This window comes from Elephantulus edwardii, unplaced genomic scaffold, assembly GCF_000299155.1.
Source record: "Elephantulus edwardii isolate Elephantulus edwardi_28Jun2011 unplaced genomic scaffold, EleEdw1.0 scaffold00047, whole genome shotgun sequence".
Classification (NCBI taxonomy): Eukaryota; Metazoa; Chordata; class Mammalia; order Macroscelidea; family Macroscelididae; genus Elephantulus; species Elephantulus edwardii.
The window spans coordinates 6,309,315-6,331,507 of NW_006399797.1; the positions used below are offsets into that span (position 1 = coordinate 6,309,315).

The 22,193-nt window shown below is 44.1% G+C and overlaps 1 protein-coding gene across 1 annotated transcript in view; it reads right to left on the minus strand.

The window, feature by feature from the left end:
- The window catches only part of PPM1H (protein phosphatase, Mg2+/Mn2+ dependent, 1H), a 440,657-nt gene that overhangs the window by 213,271 nt on the left and 205,193 nt on the right, over positions 1–22,193 (minus strand). The window contains exon 3 of the mRNA XM_006886046.1: positions 11,096–11,440. Coding sequence (XP_006886108.1) covers positions 11,096–11,440 — 345 coding nt within the window. The remainder of the gene's footprint in view (positions 1–11,095; positions 11,441–22,193) is intronic.

Genomic DNA, 22,193 nt, shown 5'->3' on the forward strand with positions numbered 1-22,193 from the left:
GGTACCAGAAACCCGCCAAGGCAACTTTCTTCTCAGGAGGACTAATTTATCCTGCGCCGTGGCTGCTAAAGATTACATTTGAGCTGATCTTAGCTCTGAATCAAAGAGCCCATCAAAATTTTAAGGCTTGGGATTTTTAATTTTGCTCCGTTTCGTGGCAAGAAGATGCAGGAAAAGGAGGGGTGTGTGTGTGTGATGTGCATGGAACGAGATTAATTTGGCAGCAAAGAATTGCAAGGCAAAAGACATATTGCCTGGATGGTGGTAATTTCGTTTGAAAGTCCCAGAGATGACGCAACTCCAGGATTCATTCTTTGTTTCCTACCAATTTCAGCTTGCAAACGGGAAGCAATATCAGAGGACAGAAGAGAGCGACCGTTGGGTAATTTCAATAGGACCTGGCAGCTCCCCCTAGCTGGGTTAGAACATGGTTCTGATCACATTTCTAATAGTGTCAGTCACAAATAATAAGATTCTGCACGGTTTTAGTATCCAGGGCTGATCCCAGTTTGTTCTCAGTACAAGCCAATCTGCCAGCCAGGAATGAGGGTGGGGGCCCCCCCTGAACACTATTGCCGCCCAATACTGCCACCTGCTGGCCTTTAGTGGACACACACACACACACACACACACACACACACACACACACACCCCATTCCTTAGATGAGGGACTTCTCAAGACAAAACCAGAACTCTGGTTTAAATAAAGTAAGACATGTAGGTTTTCAATTAACCTTACATATGCTAATTTTGGAAACACTAGGCTTTACAAACTGTGAATAAACTCTGCATTCATCCTTATGTTTTTTCCACAGCATAAATAAAATACATGTTATCATGTCATGTTGCCAGTCCCACAGTCAAGCAGCTATTTTTAACCATGCACTCAGTAATAGGAGGTGGGGGTGGCAGCTTAACTAGCTGACATACTGTCCTTGTCCTCTGTTTGCGGAAACCAAACTTCTTAAGTATCCTTCACTGTAGCAAGGAATCTGTATTTACACTTGTGAATATATATGGATATATTCACAATCTATATTCACTTCTTGAGAGGAGGACACAAGAAACAATCCTCAGATCCTTCTTCTGTGCCCAGAAATCAGAGCTGATAGGCCAAACACTGTGAACAAGGCCCGCTTTAATAACTCCCACAATGGGACCTCCTTCCTGAGTCTGAATTGTCGTCTATAGCCCCCTTTTTAAGGAGCGAGTACAGAGTGGAGGCAAGTGAGGAGGAGACTGAAATCAGAGCTTGTTGCTGTTAGGTGCCCTCCGGTGGGCCACAACTCACGGTGATCACATGCAAACAGGCAGAAATGCAGCTTAATTCTGTGCCAACTTCACAATCTCCACTGCGCTGACGCCCACTGTTGATGTCCCTGTGTCAATCCACCTCACCATGGGGTTTCCTCTCCTTTGACTCTCCACTCTTTCAAGCATGATGCCACCTTCCAAGGACTGGTTCCTCTTGACAGCATGCCCAAAGCACATACCATTCTCGCTTCAAGGGGCCACTCGGGTTGCACTTCTCCCAGCAGAGATCTCTTTATTCAGCTGGTGGTATATTCAAAATTCTCTTCTGGCACTACAATTCAAAGGCATCTATTCTTCTTTGCTTTTTCTTCTAATTCATTGTCCAATTTTGACCTGTATATGAAGTGACTGAAAAACAATATGACTTGGGTCGGGACAACATAATCTTTGAAATACCATCTTTGCTCTGTTGCACTTCAAAGAGGTCCATGACAGCAGATCTTCCCAATGCAATCATCCCTTGATTTCTTGACTGTTCCGTCCATAGCTGTTCGGTTGTGCAAGTTCTAAAACTGAACTTCTTGTTAGTGCCATCAAGTCAACTATGACTCACAGTGACCCTAAGAACAAGAGATATGAACCTTGTCCTGTCCTGTGCGACCCTCCTGATCTAGGCTTGAGTCCACTCTTAAAGCCACTGTCAGTCCAAAAAGGTCAGTGACTTGAATACCTCTGTTGTCTGGGACAGAGGTGGCCAGTCCTCCTCCCTTAAAGATTTACAGCCTCTGAAACGTGATTGAGGGTCCCTGTGAGGCAGTATCCACTTGACTGGCATTGGGTTTGGTTACTATCCTAGACAAAGTAAAACCTAAATGTAACAGATGCCAAAGACTTAGCTACCAGGCTAGACTTTCTTACAAAGTACTCCTTGAAAAGGAACTGATACACATTAAAAAGCTGTATCAGGGGAACATGGCTCCTTTCCTATGGGGGACCCAGGAAGCTTCGGCTTCCAGTCCTGTCACTGTGAAGGCAGATCTGAGGGGGAGTTCAGTCTCTGAAGCCTGCACTGGTAGTGGAGCCCTGGCTGGGATCAGAGGTCACCTTCAGCTCATGCTGTGCACACAATGAGGGCAAGGAGGAAAAACACTGCCCTCAAAGGAGCAGAGGACATCTGATCAAACTGTTAATCAAATCCCGCAGCTGCTTGCTCAAAGCAGTTCTTCTGTTAGTCTATGTATTGTGACTGGAAGATCTCTACGGATTGGAGTCAATTTAAGGGCAGTGTGTTTGACTTGTTTGCACCTACTCTCTCTCCTGCCCTCACCCTCCATAAGACCCCAAAATAGCATTATTTATTCTGGCTTGGTGTTTCTGAACCTTTAAAATGCATCTTCCATTTTTAATAAATACCAACATTTCCATACCTCCTTTAATGATATTTTTGTAGTTACGGGCCATTGAGCCAGAATCAATTCATACCAAGCTCTCCAGCAGGTTTTCAGTGACTGTATTCAGACTGCCCATCTTTCTCCCATAGAGCAGGGAGGATTCGAACCTGAACTGCGTGCCTTTGAGTTGGCAGTGCAACTCCTTACTACTAGGCCATCAGAGCTTCCCCCAAATAAATGTGGTATCTGCACATTTCTATATTCACATAATGAGAGTACAAATACTCCCACAAAAGGTGTTATCTTTTACTTCTGTGCCATGTTGCATCTGAAAGAAAGATGATTCTAAAATAGCTCAATAAATACTAATAGTTAGCACATTGCATTGAAAGACACTGAAAAGGGGGGAAGGAGGGGAGAAAGTAAATAAGGGGGGTGAGGAGAGGCCAACTCCAAAGACCTCTGTGAGTCTGCATTGTTGAAAAGCTGTAAACCCCAAGTGAAAGGAGTTAATTTTTTTTTTAGGAGCTAATTTTTAAAAAGCTGCATTTTTAAAAGTTATATTTGTTCCCATTTCAAAGAAGCGTGACCCAAAAGAATATCATTGATTTCACATACAAGATTGATCATCCAAAAACGACTGGAACAGCACATCAGCAGAGAACTGCCAGAAGTCCAGGCTGGCTTTAGAAGGGGTCGTGGTACTAGAGATATTGTAGCTGATGTTAGATGGATCTTAGCTGAAAGAGGGAATACCAGAGGAATGTATATCTCTGTTTCATTGATTATGCAAAGGCATTTGACTGTGTGGACCATAACAAACTGTGGCTGACTCTGAGAAGAATGGGAAGCCCAGAACACTTGATCACGCTAATGCGAAACCTATACTTGGACCAAGAAGCAGTCATCAGAACAGAGCAAGGAAACACTGCATGGTTCAAAATTGGGAAGGGCGTACGCCAGGGATGTGTCCTATGTCCATACCTTTACAACCTGTATGCAGAACAGATTATCCAGGAGGCTGGGCTCTATGAGAAATGTGGCATCAGGATTGGTTGAAGATCTAGCAACAATCTACCTTATGCAGATGACACAACCCTGCTTGCTAAAACTAAGGAGGACCTGAAGTGCTTGCTGCTAAGGGTCAGGGATTGCAGCCTTCAATATGGATTGAGGCTCAATGTGAAGAAGACAAAGATTGTCACCACTGGACCAATTGGCAGCATCATGATGGACGGTGAAGAGATTGAGTTTGTTCACAGCTTTAGTTTGCTTGGCTCCACAGTCAACACCAGCGGCCAGGAAATTAAGACGTATTGCCATGGGAAAGTCTGCTGTTAGGGACCTCTCCAAAGTACTGAAGAGCAATGGTATCTCTCTGGAGACTAAGGTGTGTCTGATACAGGCCATGATCTTTGCAATCACTTGTTATGCATCAGAGAGTTGGACAATAACTAGGGAGGATAGAAGAATTGATGTCTTTGAGCTGTGGTGCTGGAGAGGAGTACTGAGTGCACCATGGACTGCTAAGAAAACAAACAGGTTCATCTTGGAGAGGATTAAACGAGGCTGCTCCTTGGAGGCAAGGATTCTGAAGCTTCATCTGACATATTTTGGACAGGTTGTAAGGAGGGACTAGTCCTTGGAGATGGACATCATGCTTGGGAGGGTGGAGGGACAGCACAGGAGGGGAAGACCCTCTATGAGGTGGATTGATTCAGTGACTGGGGTAATTAGGGTGGGTGTGTTGGAGACAGTGTGATTGGCACAAGATAGAGCAGGGTTTTTAGGGCTGTTGTACATAGGGTAGCGATGAGTCGCAAGCGACTCGCGGGCACATAACAACAACATAGTCTGAACATCTGAAGGGGTAGTAGCTACATCGATGTCACTAGTGAGGGAGGCAAAGCAGTAAAGAGTGGGTGCTGGCTGGGGAACTTTCTGGATTAAAAGTGGGACAAAAAGCCAGGGAGTCACAGAACTGAGATGCTCATGTGAGTAAATCTTATTTAACATTGCGTTTTCCTACATTAGAGGAAACCGGCAGGGGATCTAACCTCTAATGCCTGAAGGCCACCCAGAACAGAAGTAGAAAGTGGCAGGCTATGGTGAGCAGCTGAAGAACGCCCGAGATTCCATACCTGCCTTCTTCAGAAAGCGCTGGGGTGGGGCCACCAGATCAGGCCAACAAGGTAAAGGAATCAGCAGTGAGTTGAGCATTTTAGAAAACAGGTTTACCTTGAGATAACGACTTTCAAAAATCAAATTTGAGGAGAAGGAAAGAAAAAATATTTTCTATTTGGCCATGAGATCATTTCTCCTGTGGGTTCTGTTGTCCTGCTGTGTTGTTAAGTACCACTGAGTTGGAACTGAACCATAGCTGACCCTCCAGCAGGGTTTCAGAGGCAGAGGCAGCAAATCACAAGGAAGGACTGTCCATCTTTCTCCAATGGAGCAGCTGGAGGAGTCACACCGCATGCCTTTGGGTTGACAGCACAACTCCTTACCACCCTAATGTAATGGTTATGCAGGTCACTGGGGTGGGCTTTCCCTGAAGTCTCTGATGAAGCAAAGAATAAATTGGAAGAGCTCTTTGTGACTAGGGTAAACAAAAGCATTGTTGTCTAAACAGGGACATTTGGCGAGTGAAAGCTCTAGTGTTACTAATTACTCTGTAGTGCAGTGGGTTCACTGCTCAATACAGCTTTCCTAGGACGCTGCCTTGGACTTTCACCACGTGGCTTTGAGGGAAATGGAAGCCGGGTGCACAGTTTATGCATGAGGGGACTGGCCAGTCTGGCCATTCTACCAGATTAAAACTGAACAGGTTTTGTGGCAGAAATGGGCAATCTCATTATCAGCAAGGAGGAAGACCCAGCCTGTGTGCTTCCAGGCCAGAGATTTCTGTGTCTGTCAGACTAGATGCTACACCAACAGCTGCAGCAGAGGACCAGAGACCAACACGGCAGAGCTGACCTGAGGACTGCTGCCCCATGCAAGCAGAACCAGGAGCCTTTGCCCACGCTTTCTGAAGGACAAGGTTGGCGGGGGAGAAGCTGAGACTGGCGGAACTAAGAGAGCTTTGTGACACTGGCCTAAAGCCACAAGGCTGGAAGGTCAAGGGTCTGCGAGCATGCTTTATAGGAACTGTATCCTGCTGCCAACCTGAAATGTAACCTATTAACTTCTCCAGGCCATGGTCTTCACAATTACATGCTATGCATCAGAGAGCTGGACAATGACTAAGGATGACAGAAGAAGAATCATTGCCTTTGAGTTGTGGTGCTGGAGAAGTCTTGAACATACCATGGACCACCAAAAGTATAAATATGTCTATCTTGGAGACGGTGAAACCAAGTTTCTTTTTGAAGGCTAGGATCTTGAAGCTCCGTGTCATGTACTTTGGGAATGGACATCATGCTCGGAAGGGTAGAGGGACAGCACAGGAGAGGAAGACCCCAGATGAGACATAGTAACTGGGGCAATGGTAATGTTGGAGACACTGAGATTGGCTAAGGATAGGGCAGGGTTCAAGGCAGGTGTACACAGGGTAGCTATGAGTTGCAACACCACAGAACAACAACTTCTCTAGTGAACCAGATAATCTTGAGTAGTGTTCTGCAAGGTCTTTGTAGCTATGACAATGGATTTTGGATCCAGTAATAGAGATAAATCTGGGGAAAAGTGCAGCCAGAGTGCTCCTTAGAGGCCAAGATAGTGAAGCTTCTTCGTCTTTTATACTTTGGACATCTCGCTAGGTGAGGCTATGCCTTGGGAAAGGCCATCATGCTTGGTGAGGGTCGACAAAGGAGATGAAGAGTCTCAACAAGATGGACTGATACAGTGACTTCAGCAACAGACTCTAGTGTGTCAGAGCTGATAAGGCTGGAACAGGGCCGAATTCAGGTCAGCTGTTCCCAAGGTCACTATGAGTTGTACTTGACTCAAAGGCACAAAAACCCGACAATAACAACAACGAAGCAGAGCAGGACTGGTGTTGGAATTGGCAGAAGGAGGTGTGGAGCATGGGGGACTTGATCTCTGGGGGCTCGCTTTGTGGATCCTGTTGATGGGGCTCCTCCTGGTGAAGTTAGTGGAGGTCAACTACAGCTTCTCCATGTTGCCCTCGTTCTTTTAACACTCTGAGACAACAGCCATCGGCTGGTTCAGTCCTGAGCAAAGTGGGAGATACAGTCACTTTATGTAGCAGCATGAAAATTACCAAAGTCTGGCCATTCTCATGCAATAACGTAAAATACACGGTGCAAATCAAGGCAGAGCTGAGAATTATAGACACCATCTGGGTGAAAAAGGAAGCAGAAGTGGGGTGAACTGGGGAGGAAGCAACAGAGAAGGGCTATGAGTTAAAGCTTAATGTTCGCGATATGGTGTGCTGGGTCCTCCACAGCCAGGCCCTTGACTACCCTTCCTATGAATCTTGCACCCTGCCCACTCCTGAAATTTATCTTCCGATCGTGGGGGATTTCAGTTTGTTTTTGGCCCCATCTGGCTTCCCCATGTGAAGCGAGGCTCGGACACTCTATGTACCTCTCAGCGTGTGTGCTTTACACCCCCTCATCCTGATACCACCTTCCCAGGAAAACCTCCCTTCACCTCTCCATCAGATCCCTGATGCACCCTGCATGTCCTCTCAGGGTCTTCCTGTTGGAATTTTCATTCCTTCATGTTTTCCTGCGAGTTCTGTGGGAACAAGGAACTTGCTCAATTCGGTCAATGTTCTTGTCCCTCTTGGGTTTGCTATATAGTTGGTACTCAACTTGTATTTACTGATTGAATAAATACAGACATGGAAAGGAAAGATGTATTCTTTTTGCAGACAACTAGGTATCCACGAAAAAAAATAATGTAACGGCTAATTAAAGGCTGACAAATTCTTAGAAAACAAGAACAAGCCTCTTTGCAAAGTATATTTCTGAATGAGCCTCTCATAGTAATGGCAGCCCTTCCAGGGAGGGAAAACCTCAGGACCTCTGTGGATCTGATTCGATGTGATACTGGCCTCTAGTGGATAAAAGTGAGAATGCAGGCCTTCAGAGTAGATGCTCCTTGACATAGCATTATTACAATAGCATTACTGAATGACGGGAAATCTGAAGTTTCTCAATTATGCCAGGGAAACTACCTTCTTCTCTCAATGGAAGATAGCCCATGTCATATTTCTGCCTCAATAATATACTATCCTTCTGACTGAGAGGTGCTGCAGTGTGTTGTTAGGTGCCATCAAGTCAACTATGACTTACAGGGACCCTGTGAACGAGGGATCTGACCTTGAACGATCCTGTACCTCCCCTTTATTCACATTAGAGCTTCTGGGTGCCTGGAGAGTGACCAGGAACCAATATTTCCATTGTTAATATTTTTCTTAAGTGATATTTTCAGCTTCCTGGTAGTTTTATCTAGTTTGCAAGCTTGGAAGTTACTAGACATGCTTGAAATAAAGCTCAAACCTTTATTCAGTGTCTTCGAGTTGGTTCTGCTCGTAGCTGACCCTCCAGCAGGTTTTCAGGAGGCTGTACATTGTACAGGAGATTGCCCATCTTTCTCCTGCTGGGCCGACCTATGGATACGAATCGATTGTGAAGAGCAATGTCTAAAGTACACACTCTACGGACTATCAGAAGGAATTGGCTGACACGGAATTTCATGAAAAATGAGCAAGAGCCTGTGGTGATGAAGAAAGAAGTTCAAGCTGCTCTGAAAGAAATGGCAAAAAACAAGGCTCCAGTAGCTGACAGCATACCAATTGACTATTTCAACAGACAGATGCTGCCCTAGATGTGCCCACTAACTTGTGCCAAGAAATCTGGAGGACAGCCAGCTGGCCAATGGACTGGAAAAGATCGATATTTGTTCCCATTCCAAAGAAAGGTGACCCAGCAGAGTGCGGAAATTATCGAACAGTATCATTAATATCACATGCAAGCAAGATCCTGCTGTAAATTATCCAAAAAAGACTGGAGCAACAGATCAACAGAGAACTGCCAGATGTGAAGGCTGGATTTAGAAGAGACACTAGGGATATAATAGCTAATCTTAGATGGATCTTGGCTGAAAACAAAGTATTAGAAGAATGTCTATCTGTGCTTCATTGACTATGCAAAGGCTTTTGACTGTGTGGATCACAACAAGCTGTGGCTGACTCTGAGAAGAATGGGAATCCCAAACATTCGATTGTGCTAATGCAAAACCTGTATCTGGAATAGGAGGCAGTCATCAGAACAGATCAAGGAGACACTACATGTTTCAAAATCAGGAAGGGGTCCACTAGGGATGTATTCTGTCTCTGTATCTTTTCAATCTGTATGCAGAACAGATCATCCGAGACGCTGGGCTGTATGTATGAGGAGGAATGTGGCATCAGGATTGGTGTCATCAATAACCTGTGTTATGTGGATGACACAACCCTGCTTGCTGAAACTGAGGAGGACCTGAAGTGCTTGCTGCAGAAGGTCAAGGACTGCAGCCTTCAATATGGATTGAAGCTCAACATCAAGAAAACAAAGATTCTCACCACTAGGCCAGTTGGCAGCATCAGTATGGATGGTGAAGAGATTGAGATAGTTGACAGTTTTAGTTTGTTTGGCTCCACACTCAACACTCTTGGTACCAGCAGCCAGGAAAGCAAGAGATTAACTGCAGTGGGAAAGTCAGCTGTCAGAGACCTCTCCAGAGTTGGGCTGGAGACTAAGGTGGAACTGATCCAGGCCAGAGTCTTTGCAATTGTATGCTATGTGTCAGAGAGCTGGATGGTGACTAAGGATGACAAAAAGAGAATTGATGCCTTTGACCTGTGGTGCTGGAGGAGTGTTGAATATACCAATATATCATGGAGGACTGTGAGGAGAACAAACAGGTTCGTCCTGGAGAGGGTGAAACTGGGCTGCTCCTTGGCGTCAAGGATTCTGAAGCTTCATCTGACATACTCTGGACATGTTGTAAGGAGGAACAGGTCCTTGGAGAGGGACATCACGCTTGGGAGGGTGGAAGGACAGACAGCACAGGAGGGGAAGGCCCTCTATGAGGTGGATTGATTCAGTGACTGGGGTAATTGGGATGGGTGTGTCAGTGACAGTGAGATTGGCACAGGACAGAGCAGGGTTTAGGGCTGTTATACACAGTGTTGCGATGAGTCACAAACGACTCAATGGCACATAACAACAACAAAAAGACTAAACCTGAAGTAGAGAGGAATGCTAAGCCACCTGTTATAAGGGTCAAAGGAGAAGTCCTATCTGTGTGATAATGAATGAAAAACCTGGTACCAAAGATGTGGCGAGAAACAAAAACTCAAGTGTGAACATACACTTTCTGCATTTGTTCCTTAGAACTAAATCAAATGAAGCTATTTAATTTCACTGGCTTTGCTCCCCTTGATAGCACAAAAGATGGCTAGGAATCTTGGGGTGTGCAGGAGATGCTGCTAGCCGCTCTTGCTCCATTCAACATCTCTGTCTCTACTTTTTCACTCCTGAGTTTTACGTATACTGTCACCCACTCACATTATCCAAGTCTTAATAGCGTCTTTAACTCTTTCACGCTCTTGATCTGTGTACAGGCTGCTGCTCAGGAAAGAAAAATCATTGAAAATCTGCAGAAAGCAAGTTCAGGTAGGAAGGAGGTAGTGGGAACAGGGCCCAGCAAGGGGCTGACTGTGTGTCCCTTCTTGAGAGCAGAGTGGCAGCAGGGAACTTGTTCCCTTATTCTACTGACAGGAAGGACACATATAAGCGGAACCCCTCTTTCCTCAAGGTTATTCCCAGTTACAAGGACCCTGCAGGTGAGGACAGCACAGAACTTTCCCAGAGGGTTTCTACGACTGTAAGTTTGAAGAGAACAGAACACACCTTTCACTGAGTGGTCACCAACCTGTCTAACAGAGGAACATTATAACTGGCTGTACCGTCGGGCTCTTACACAGATGCAAATGTTCAAGCAGGTCCACATTCCTTCATCAATGGGTCTTGGATCTTGACCCCCCGGTTCTCCAGTGGCAGCTACGTTGTAGCGGTGTGAAGATGCCCCACTTTCCTAACAGGATAAACTAGAAGCTCTCAGAGCAGAACTGGATGCAAGGGGTATTTTTGAGAGCTTTCCCAGATGCTCTAAGTTTCCCCAAACATGTGGAATTCAGACACTTGCATTAGAAAGAAGAGTGGCTCACATCTCAATTAAGTGAAATTGAACCGCTTGGCATCACTGGCAGCGACGCTGGAAACGAGGCCCAAACGTATGCATTTAATAAGCCTACCACCCTGGGGGTTTTCTTTTTCATCTACTTTTAAATTTTTTGCCAGCAGTCAATTTCAGAAACGCTACATTGTTGCTGACTTCGAGCAAAAAAGGAAACTGTTGCAAGAGCCAAGCACGGGAGAACCTGGTGACCAGGGGCGTGTGTCCCTGCGGCCAGCCCCGTGGCCCGGGATGCCTACCATTTCCTTGAATGCACTTTCAAGGGCCCCGATTACTAGGCACTCGTGAGGAATCTTCTTCTCGGTAAAGAAGCGGGTGGGCGGCGTGCTGGGGGAGCCCGGGGCTCCCGCCCCGCCGCGCAGCGAGGCGGCCCGCGTCAGAGTCCGGCTGTTGGCGGGCGTGTTCTCGGGCTCCTCCCCCAGGCAGGTCGGGGGGAGCACGGCCGAGTTCTTGAGGATCTCCACGATGTCCTGCAGCTGCTCCGTGATGTGGTGCTGCAGCAGTCGGGATGCCACCACGGCGGCCCCGGAGCCCGCGTGCCCGTCAAACAGCGACCAGTAGTGGCAGGAAACGCCCTCCGCCTCCTGGGGAGAGAAGGGCACAGTGAGTAGTGAGGACCCCTGGTGGCCCCGCCCAGCATCGCAGCGCCCAGCATCGCAGCGGCACCGCGCCGCCTACTGGCGGTTTACGGCATTGGCCTGGTGTGTGGGCCAGCAGTGGGGTCAGAGCAGGGGACAATGTCTCATCAATGGAAGGGTCCCCAGATTTGTTACCATCAGCCAAGGGATGAGGTGGTCCCTCCTCTCCACTGGGGAAGGACCCCTAATTACCATTTGATCCCAGTCTACCATTTGAAATACAAAGGCCAACTTCTAATTTGACTGTAGACTTAGGAAGTTTTAAAATTCCCCACATCTAACTTTTGGCCTTTTTTTTTTTTTTTAAATAATTTTAATGAACATTTACAGAGAATTTAGATTTCCATTCATTCATTGCTGCACTTCTCTACCCGCTCAGCCCTCTCCCCCCGTCCCCCAGTTTGCTCCTCTCTTTCAAAAGTAAAAGAAAGACTCCCTCCCTGGTGCACAATCCCCCCGCACCCCTCCCACCACCCCAAGTACATCCACTATGCAACCTTAATTGTGGACTCTTGTGATAACCATAATACCCTATCATACATCGCTTTTAAATTATTCAGTCCCTCATCTGTTTCAGTGCAGTATACACAAAAACAAACAAACAAACAAACAAAAACCAACACCCAAAACAATAAAAAACCTCCACCCCACAGTACATTAGACCTAGAGCCTTTGGAAAAAGTTAAGAGTGTATGTGCTTGTGTCTGTGTTTACTTTATTATCTCTTTGGAAATTGTCCCAGTTTTTTCTGGTCCATATGCTTAAGTTTCAGAATCTTGTTTCTTCTCCTACGTGCTCTGTCTAGTCCAATTAGACAAGATTGGGCCAACTGAAATCTCTTTTTCATATTGCCTATTTACCTCGGTTTCAAAGCATGGCATGCAAGTATCTTCTTGTTTCCCTGTTCTACCCTCACCTACGTGCAGTCCATGCTTCCTCATGTGTGATAGATTTAGTACCTTCCAGTCAATTTCTAAAATGTCTTGACAGTAACCAAAACCAGCAGACTCTAACTCATGGTGACCATATGTGTGTCACAGGAGGGCTGTACCCATGGGATTCCTGTGGGGGATGTTTCAGAAGTAGATCACCAGGCTTCTCCTTTGATGCACCTCGGGGTGAATCTGAACCCTAGTCTTTTGACCAACAGTTCAGAAACTCAATTGTTTGCATGACAAGGGGCTCCACTTCAAGATGACTAAATGAAAGACCCTGTGTGTATGGCACAGGCATAAGATCTTGGCTACAGATGAAGAGCAGCTCAATTCTGATGCACCTGGAGGGATAGGCCTTTAAATACTAAGATTTAACAAACTTTTGAAATATTTTGTTTTTAAAGAAAGCTATTAAAAAGAACAGGTATGGTGCATACAAAACTCCACTTTTTTTTTTTTTTAAGTTTTTCTGACTACATGTTTATTCAACACAAAACAATTCCCTCCAACTTTACTGAGGTGGCTGACCACGTCCACGACCAAATCCGCCTCTAAACTGGAATTCAGTTGCTGACCCAGCCTCAGCCTCGGCTTTCTTGTCGGCACCAGGAGGCACTGCACTCCGTCTGTATGTGTCTCTGTCAGCCTCCCCTCGAGTCAATCTTGCAGGTCGTTCACCTTCCAGACCTTTCGGTCGTGGCCTGCCAGTCTCAGGTCGGCTGCGGCGCAAGGTGGCAGGAACAATTTCAGGAGGCAGATGAAGGTAATCACGTAGATACTGGATACCCTCGTTGGTAAGGTACCAGTAGAAATGTCTCCAGGCGAACTGTTCCTTCACATAACCTCGTGACTTGAGACTCTGCATGGCCTTCATGACATGAAGGTTGGGCATGTTTTTATCTGCCAGTTCGGGGTGCTTTGGCATGTGGACATCCTTCTTGGCCACCATCACCCCCTCCTTAAAAAGGAGTTCATATATAGCAATCCGGTTCTTCTTGGGCATCAACATCTCGACGTTGGATGGGTCCGGAGCCTAGACTAAAACTCCACTTTTTACTACTAGAGTTTTCTACCCCACAGTAACAAATATTGAGTCCTTTTTGCTTGTTTGCTAGTTTAAAACTAAAATCACTGAGAGTTATTTTGACCCATCTTGGCACAATACTGGAAGATACTGTATGGTATCTGTCATGTGCCATCTGTCTGTACAGTGTTTGTACCTGTGACAAGTTTGGTTTCATTCAATCCTGTGCTAAGTGTATATGACATGGTTTGCTAGGTTATTCTGGGGAGTGGGGAATACAATACTTCCCATATAAATTAATGGTAACTGCTTCTTCACATTATGCTATTTTGGCCTAAGAAAGGTTTCCCAGGAACACTCTATTTTCAAAGTGTGTGTGTGTATGTAACCTGTACACCAAAAAAAGAGACTGTGGAGAAGAGAAAGAGACTGAGGAGAAGCTCAATATTGTCAGTCACAAGGTCATGGCCAACTACAGATCAGACCATCAATAGTTCATTTGCAAGTTTACACTGAAGGTGAAGGAAATGAAAACAAATCAATAAGACCCAGTGCATAAACTCAGTGAATGAGACCAGTACATCTCACCTAAATTTAGAAGCCACTTCAAGAATAGATTTCACACATTATGACCAAAGATATTGTGGAATGTCGTCAAGGACATTATACATGAAGAAAGCAATAGGCCATATAAAGAACAAGTGCAAAGACTCTTACTAAAGTTACTTATCATACTGTATGCAATACTCTTGGCACCAGTGGTCTGGAAATAGAAACAATTGTATGGAAAAATCTCAGAAACCTCTCCAGAGTACTAGGGAGGCACAATGGCAGTCTAGAGACTAAGGTGGGCCTGATCCAAGCCATGGTCTTTGCAATTACTTGCCATGAATCAGAGAGCTGGATAATGAATAAGGATGACAGAATAATTGATGGCTTTGAGTTGCAGTATTGGAGAAAAGTATTGAACATATCATGGACTGCCAAGAGAACAAATAGATTTGTCCTGGACAGGGTGAAACCAAGTTGTATCTTAAAGGCAAGGATTATAAAGCTCTGCCTGACATCCTTTGGGAATGCTGCCAGGAAGGACTAGTCCCTGGAGAAGGATACTGTGTAAGAGAGGAAGATTTAGAGGAGATGGATTGGCACAGTAACGGGGGTAACAGAGGCAGGAGTGTTGGAAACAGTGAGATCGGCTCAGGATAGGACAGGGTACACGACTATTGTGCTTAGGGTCACTATGAGTTGCAGTCAACTCGATAGCACATAACAATGAACAACATGGTGACTGCTTACCTGTTAGGAAATTGCCAGCTTGAGAAGGTAGAAATGTTCTGGAAACACAGAGGAACTAATTAGCAATAAGGGCAGAAACAAGACTAAAAATAGGAAGGAATGCACATGCGGTGGTCTCCAGGGCAGACTTGGAGGGGTCAAAATGACTGGGGTGAGAGTTGAGAGCCTGGTGGGGCAGAGTCATCAGTTTCGAGTTTCTGGCTTGTTGTTAGGTGCCAGCAAGTCGTTTCCAACTCACAGCAGCCCTGTGTTCAACAGAACACAAGTGCCCCAGTTTGTGCTGCTGCCCACATTTCCACCGCAGTCAGTGAGTGAATCCATCTCATTTAGAGTTTCTCTCTTTTGCTGATACTACTTTTAAAAGCACTGACATCCTTTTCCAAGGCCCTAAACCTCCTGATAGTATGCCAAAAGCATGTGGGATGAAGTTTCATCACCACTGTTGCCAAGGATCACTCTGGCTACATTTTTTTTTCCAAGACAGATTAGTTTGTTCTCTTGGTGGTTCACGGTACATTCAATATTCTTTGGCAATACCACAATTCAGAGGCATCAATTCTTCTGTGGTCTTTCTTTCTTTTTTTTTAAACAGTCCCTCCGTAAGTACTATCCACTTAGCTTTGTATCCAAAGACGAAATTTGTAGGTGAAAGTAGTTAGCCTTCGTTACAGACTGGTTAATTTCAGGGTCGAAAATATGGAACGCTTCACGAATTTGCATATCATCCTTGCGCAGGGGCCATGCTAATCTTCTCTGTATCATTCCAATTTTAGTATATGTGCTGCCGAAGCAAGCACTTCTGTGGTCTTTCTTATCCAATGTCCAACTTTCACAAGCTTAGGAAGCAATCGCGAATACTATGGAGGTCCCCTGTCAATGTACCTTTCCGGCCATTTTTTAATAATCTTCAGCAAGATTTTTCTTGTTTGTGATATTAATGATATTTTTTTATCACTTATGCATTCTGTTGGATTACCTTTTTTTTTTTTTTTGGTCTTTTTTTAGAACACATAAGGATTTTTTTCAGCCAGTTAGCTATTTTACAAATTCCTTGGCACAGGCCAGTGAGCCTGGCCAGGGCGGTTCTGCTTGCTGAAAGACCTCAATTGGTATGCTGTCCATTTCTAGAGTCTTCTTTTTGCCAATGCTTTCAGTACTAGCTTAGACTCCTTCCTTCAGTGCTACTGGTTCTTGATTATATGCTACTTCTCAAAATAGCTGACTAATTCTTTGTGGTACAGTGACTGTGAACTGTGTCCTATTCTTTTTGAGACTCCCTGTGTCCACAGACTCATTCACAACTGCAACTAGAAGCTTGGATTTAAATCAGTTCTTTCTGCTTTAAAAACATTGAGATATTCTTCATTTTGGGATTTCTAATTCCAGGTCTTTGTATATTCTGTTATAATACTTGATGCTAGGTCTTCTTGAGCTGCCCTTTGAAATCTTCTCAGTTCTCTTATTTCATTATTTCTGCCCTTGGCTTTAGCTTTTCTCCTTTCAAGAACAAGTTTCAGAATATCTTCTGACATTCATTTCCATCCTTTCTTCTCCGGCTTTCTAATGACATATATATATATATATATATATATATATTTTTTTTTTTAATGACCTTTTGCTTTCTTCATGGATGATGTCCTTGGTGTCCTCTCATTCATCTGGTCTTTGGTCATTAGTGTTCAACACATCAAATCTTTTCTTGAGATGGTTTCTACATTCAGTTGAGATGCTGTTGTTATGTGCCATTGAGTTGATCACAGCTCATAGGAACCCTAAGAACAATAGATCTGAACCCTGCGCTATCCTGAGCCAATCTCACTGTCTGACACATCTACATTCATTGTTCCAGTTATTGTGTCAATTCATCTCATCTGGGCTCTTCTTCTCCTGTGCTGTCCCCCGACCCTTCAAAGCATGATATCCTTCTCCAAAGACTGGTCCCTCCAAAGACGTGGTCCTGGCCACGTGTTCAAAGCATGTGAGACAATCAACATTTTATTTTGATTCTCATGGACTTGTTTTAATTTTCATCAGTTTCAATTTAAACTTGCATGTGAACGACTGATGATCTGTTCCACAGTCAATCATTGGCCTTGTTCTGACTAATGATATTGAGCTAGTTGACCTATGCTCAAATACAGTCAATTTGCTTCCTAGGGCTTTTATCAATTGAAATTCATTTGCTTCATCTGACATACTGTTGCGAGGCAGGATCAGTCCTTGGAGAGGAACATCATGCTTGGGAGGGTAGAGAGACAGCACAGGAGAGGAGGACCCTCGATGAGATGGATTGATTCCGTCACTGGGGTAATCGGGATGGGTGTGTCAGAGACAATATGATTGGCAAGGGATAGAGCAGGGTTTAGGGCTGTTGCATATAAGGTGGCTATGAGTCACAGGCGACTTGATGGCACATAACAACAACAACATCAGTTCTTAGTCATGATTTTTAAATAAGTATTTGCAGCGAATAAATAATTTTTGGTATAAAATTCTATCATGTGAATTCAAGCTTCATTTCTGTCACCAAGGACATATTTTCCACTATCAACTCTTGTTTCCAACTTTTGCATTTGAGGGTCAGTTACTGTTGAGGCATCTTGACTGTGTGCTCAATGTCAGACTGCAAAATCTGGTAGAAAGCCTCAGTTTTTTCAACGTTGGCTTTAGCGGTTGGTATGTATATCTGAATAATTGTCATATTAACAGGTCTTTGTTGCATGTTTACGGATATAATCCTATCATTAACAGCACTGTACTTCAGAAACTATTTTAAAGTGTTCCTTGTTATGATGAATGCAACACACTTTTCAATATGTTACTGCCAACACAACATATGACTAACTAAAGATGGCAAACACTAGCTCATTTTCGCTCATTAATGTGTAGAATATTAATCTTTATGAATTATACTAGGAAATTAAGAATAATGAAAAGCCTTTGCACCTAAGAGGGTTGTGGAAAAAAAGCACGAACTCCTAAACAAAACACGCTGCCACTGAGGTAGATTCTGACTCAAAATGACATTGTAGTGTGTGTGTGTGTGTGTGTGAGAGAGAGAGAGAGAGAAACCATCCCTTGGAGAAGGACGTCATGCTTGGGAGGGTGGAGGGACAGCATAGGAGAGGAAGACCCTCGATGAAATGGATTGACTCAGTGACTGAAGAAATGGGATTAGGTCTGTCAGAGATGATGAGATTGGCTCAGGATAGGGCAGGGTTCAGAGCTATTGTACACAGGGTCACTATGAGGCACAGGAGACTCACAACAACACTTTAACCACAGCACCGTCAGGGCACTCTACAACCCAGGAAGCTAGTGAAACTAAACGTATTATTTGCCTTGAGGATTGAGACACACAACAACAACAACAACAACAACAAAAGAGGACAGAGTATAACTGTCCCAAGGATTCTGAAAGTGGCCTAGTGGTAAGGAGCTGCATCATCGACCCAAAGGCAAGTAGTTAAAATCTACCAGCTAAACTGTGGAAGTAAGATAAACATTTTCCTCCTTTGCAATTTACTGCCTTGGAAAACCGGCTAGAAGGTCAGCTATGGGTCGGTTCAGACTTGTTGGTACATGACAACAACAACAAGAACAATAATAATCTTTATGGAAGTCGACTGCCACAGACTTCTGGAACAGCTGATGTGTTTGGACAATCAACCTTTGAGCAGTCAAACACTTTAACCACAGCACCATCAGGGCACTCTGCAACCCAGGAAGCTAATGAAACTAAACGGATTATTTGCCTTGAGGATTGAGCAGCTATAAAGAACTATTTACAAGCATTCAAACTTAAAAGAGCTTGTCTAAAGATGAGAATGTTGAGCAGCCGAGAGTCCGAGCTGAAATGAGTGGTGCCAAAATAGCATCTGTGGAGGCAGTGGAATTGGTGACACAGACGGCGGCCACGGGCACGACCTGGAAACAGCAGCATGTGATTCCTTCACTGACCACCTGTTTCCAGTTACTTTGCAACCATGAGGTCCCCCCACAGGTGGCTTAAAACAGAGAGTTAAAAGTGGGCTAATTTGTGAAGTTGATTTACAATGATGTTTACCGAAATCTGGCTGTAGAAGATTGGATCCACGACCAGCTGAATCTAGAAGGCAATTCAATTCTTTTGGAGAAATTCTCCCTCGGTAGTAATTGGTAGGCATCAGCATCCTTGGCAAGAATGAAACCTAAATCTAATGACAGAAGAAGATATAAAGTTGCCTAGAAGAAAAAGTGGAGGAGGGACAGTCTACCTTGACGTGTTGTTGCAGTTACATGCTGTCGCATTGCCTATGACTCGTAGAGACGCTAAGCACAACAGCTCTGATCCCTGCCCTATCCCTGAGCCAGTCCCACTGTCTCTGATACACCTACCTGCATTGCCCCAGTTACTGTATTAATCCATCTCATCCAGAGTCTTCCTCTCCTGTGCTGTCTCTCCATCCATTCAAGCATGATATTCTTCTCCAAAGATTGGTCCCTCCTAGCTACAAGCTCAAACTATGTTAGATGAAGCTTCAAAATCCTTGCCTCCAAGAGCATTTTGGTTTCACTCTCTCCTGGACAGACCTGCTAGTTCTCTTAGCGCTCCATGGTATGTTCAAGAGCCTTCTCCAGCACCACAACTCAAAGGCATCAATTCTTCTTCTTTCCACTTTGTTCACTGTCCAGCTCAATGACGCACAGCAAGTAATTGCAAAGACCATGGCAAAGATTTAGTCTCTAGACTGACACCTTTGCTCTTTAACCCTCTGGCAAGGTCCCTGACAGCAGATTTTCCTAATGCAATTCTTCTGATTCCCTGACTACTGGTGCTAACAGTGCTGACTGGGGAATTGAGCAGGCTGAAATTGTTAACAATCTCTTCTCCATCTATCATGATGCTATCCCTTGGCACACTGCTGAGAATCTTTATTTTCTTGACATTGAGCTTCAATCCATATTGCAAACTACAGTCCTTGACCCTCTATAGCAAATGCTTAAGGCCTTCCTATGTTTGAGCAAGTAAGGCTGTGTCATCTGCATAATATTGGTTGTTGATAAATCTTCCAATCCTGATGCCACATTTTTCCTCATAAAGCCCAGTCTCTTGAATGAACTGTTGTGGGAGACAGGGTGGTTCTCTGACTCAATCTTATTTTGCAGTGTTTCTTTGTTCTATTCTGATGACTGTCTCCTTGCCCAAGTATAGGTTTCACAGGAGCACAGTCAGGTGTTCTGGGATTCCCATTCTTCTCAAGATTAGCCATAATCTGTTGTGATCCGTGCAGTCAAATGCCTTCACATAGTCAATAAAACACAGACAGACATTCCTTTAGCCCTACCTGCTTTGGGCAAGATCCATCTGACATTGGCTATGGTGTCCCTAGTGCCACAGCCGTTTCTAAATACAGCTTGTATTTCTGGCACGTCTCTGTCGAGGTACTGTTCGAGCCATTTTTGAAGAATCTTCAGTAGGATTTTGCTTGTGTGTGATAATCGTGATACCATTCTATAATCTCCACACTCTGGATCACCTTTTCTTGGAATGAGAATAAACATGGATCTCTTCCAGTCAGCCGGCCAGGTGGTTGCCCTCCTGATTTCTTGGCACAGCCGGTGGGCACTTTCAGGGCTGCATCTATTTGTTGAAATATGTTTGTTGGTATTCTATCAATTCCTGGGGCCTTGGTTTTTGCCAATTCCTTCAGAGTAGCTTAAACGTCCTCCTTCATTACCATTGTCTTTTGAAAATAACTTGTTTGATGAATTACTTCTGTGTCAGCCAGTTTTTTTGTATAGGGACTCTGTGTACTCGTTCCTCTTCTTTTGATGCTTCCTGGGCCATTCAGTATTCTGCCTATAGATAGCATCCTTAAGTATTGCAACTCAAGGCTTGACTTTTTTCTTCAGTTCTTCCAGCTTAAGAAATGCTGCGTGACTTCAACCCTTTTGCTTTTCCGACTCCAGCTCTGCACATTTCATTATAGTACTTTGTTTTCCCAAGCTGCCCTTTGAAATCTTCTGTTCAGCTCCTTAACTTTTTGATTTCTTCCTTTTGCTTTGGCTTCTTGGAACTCTAAAACAATACTGTAGAGTCTTCTGACATCCATCTTGTTCTGTTCTTTCTCCTTTGTCTTGTAGTGAGTGACCTTTTGTATTTTTCCTGGATAATATCCTCCCACAGCTCATCTGGTGTCTGCTGATTAGTGTTCAAGGCCTCAAATCTGTTCCTGAGATGGTTTTTTAATTCAGGTGGGATAAACTCAAGGTCAAATTTTGGTACTTGTAGATTTGATTTCATTTTCTTTAGCTTCAGTTTGAACATGCATATGAGTAAAGTTGGTGGTCTAGTTCACAATCAGCACCTGGCCTTTTATTTGATGGGCAGTTTAAAATCACAGGAACTGATTCTAAGATTGGCCAGACTACTGCTTATCACCACTGCACTTTATTATTATATGAGGTATAGATAGGACCCTCTTGTCATCTGTGCTGAAGAGCCCTCATCAGGGAATCAAGAGCAATGCAACTGCCAGCATACCTTTCTCAGTAAAGAACTTTTTTTTGGGGTAAAAATCTTTTGGAAAAAGATTCTACTTTGACCTGTGAAATGGTAATGAACGCTACTGACACAGAGTATGCTGCTGATCATGGGATGGATAATCACATTAACCTGATGAGACACTGTTCCCTGGAATAAGCAACAAAGCCAAAGAGCTATGAACTTGAAAGTGGCTATGTGGCAAAACTCCCAAGTCCAGTACAAACCTTTACTGTATTAGAAGTATGTCACAAATGAAATTCAGGTTTTATTGACAGTAAGTTTTGCCCCACTGAAATTACCATGCTAATAAACTTATTACTACGAACATGTCCAGAAGCCAATGAATTGTACAGAAAATGGAGTATTTTCTGCGAAAAAAGTTAAGAGAATAATATAACTTTAAAAAAAACCCCAAACAAACCCCATTATGCTGAGTGAAATATTTCAGTCACATAAGACAAATACTGCATAATGCCACTGTTATAAAAGAGGACTGACACTGGGGTTGGGGGGAGACTGAGAAAGATGGGATAAATAATGTACACTGCATTGAAACAGATGAGGGAGAGAACTGTTTAAAAGGGATATATGATTAGGTATTATTGTCACGACAGGAGTCCAGAAAAAAGGCAGCACAAAGAAGTGAACTTGAGGAGAGGGACTGGGTAACAATGAAAGGATTTTTCTTTTACTTTTCAAAGAGAAGAGTGAATGGGGGGGATGGGGTGAGCAGGGAGAAAAGTGCAACAATGAATGAATGGAAATCCAAAGTCTCTGTAAACTTTCATTAAAATTAATACCCCCCCAAAACAAACCCATCATCGACTATTGATGGTTTAAATGAGAAAATTTTAAAAAATTAAATGTACATTGTTTGAACTATGCAAGCACTGGCAGTGAGCTGCACATGCA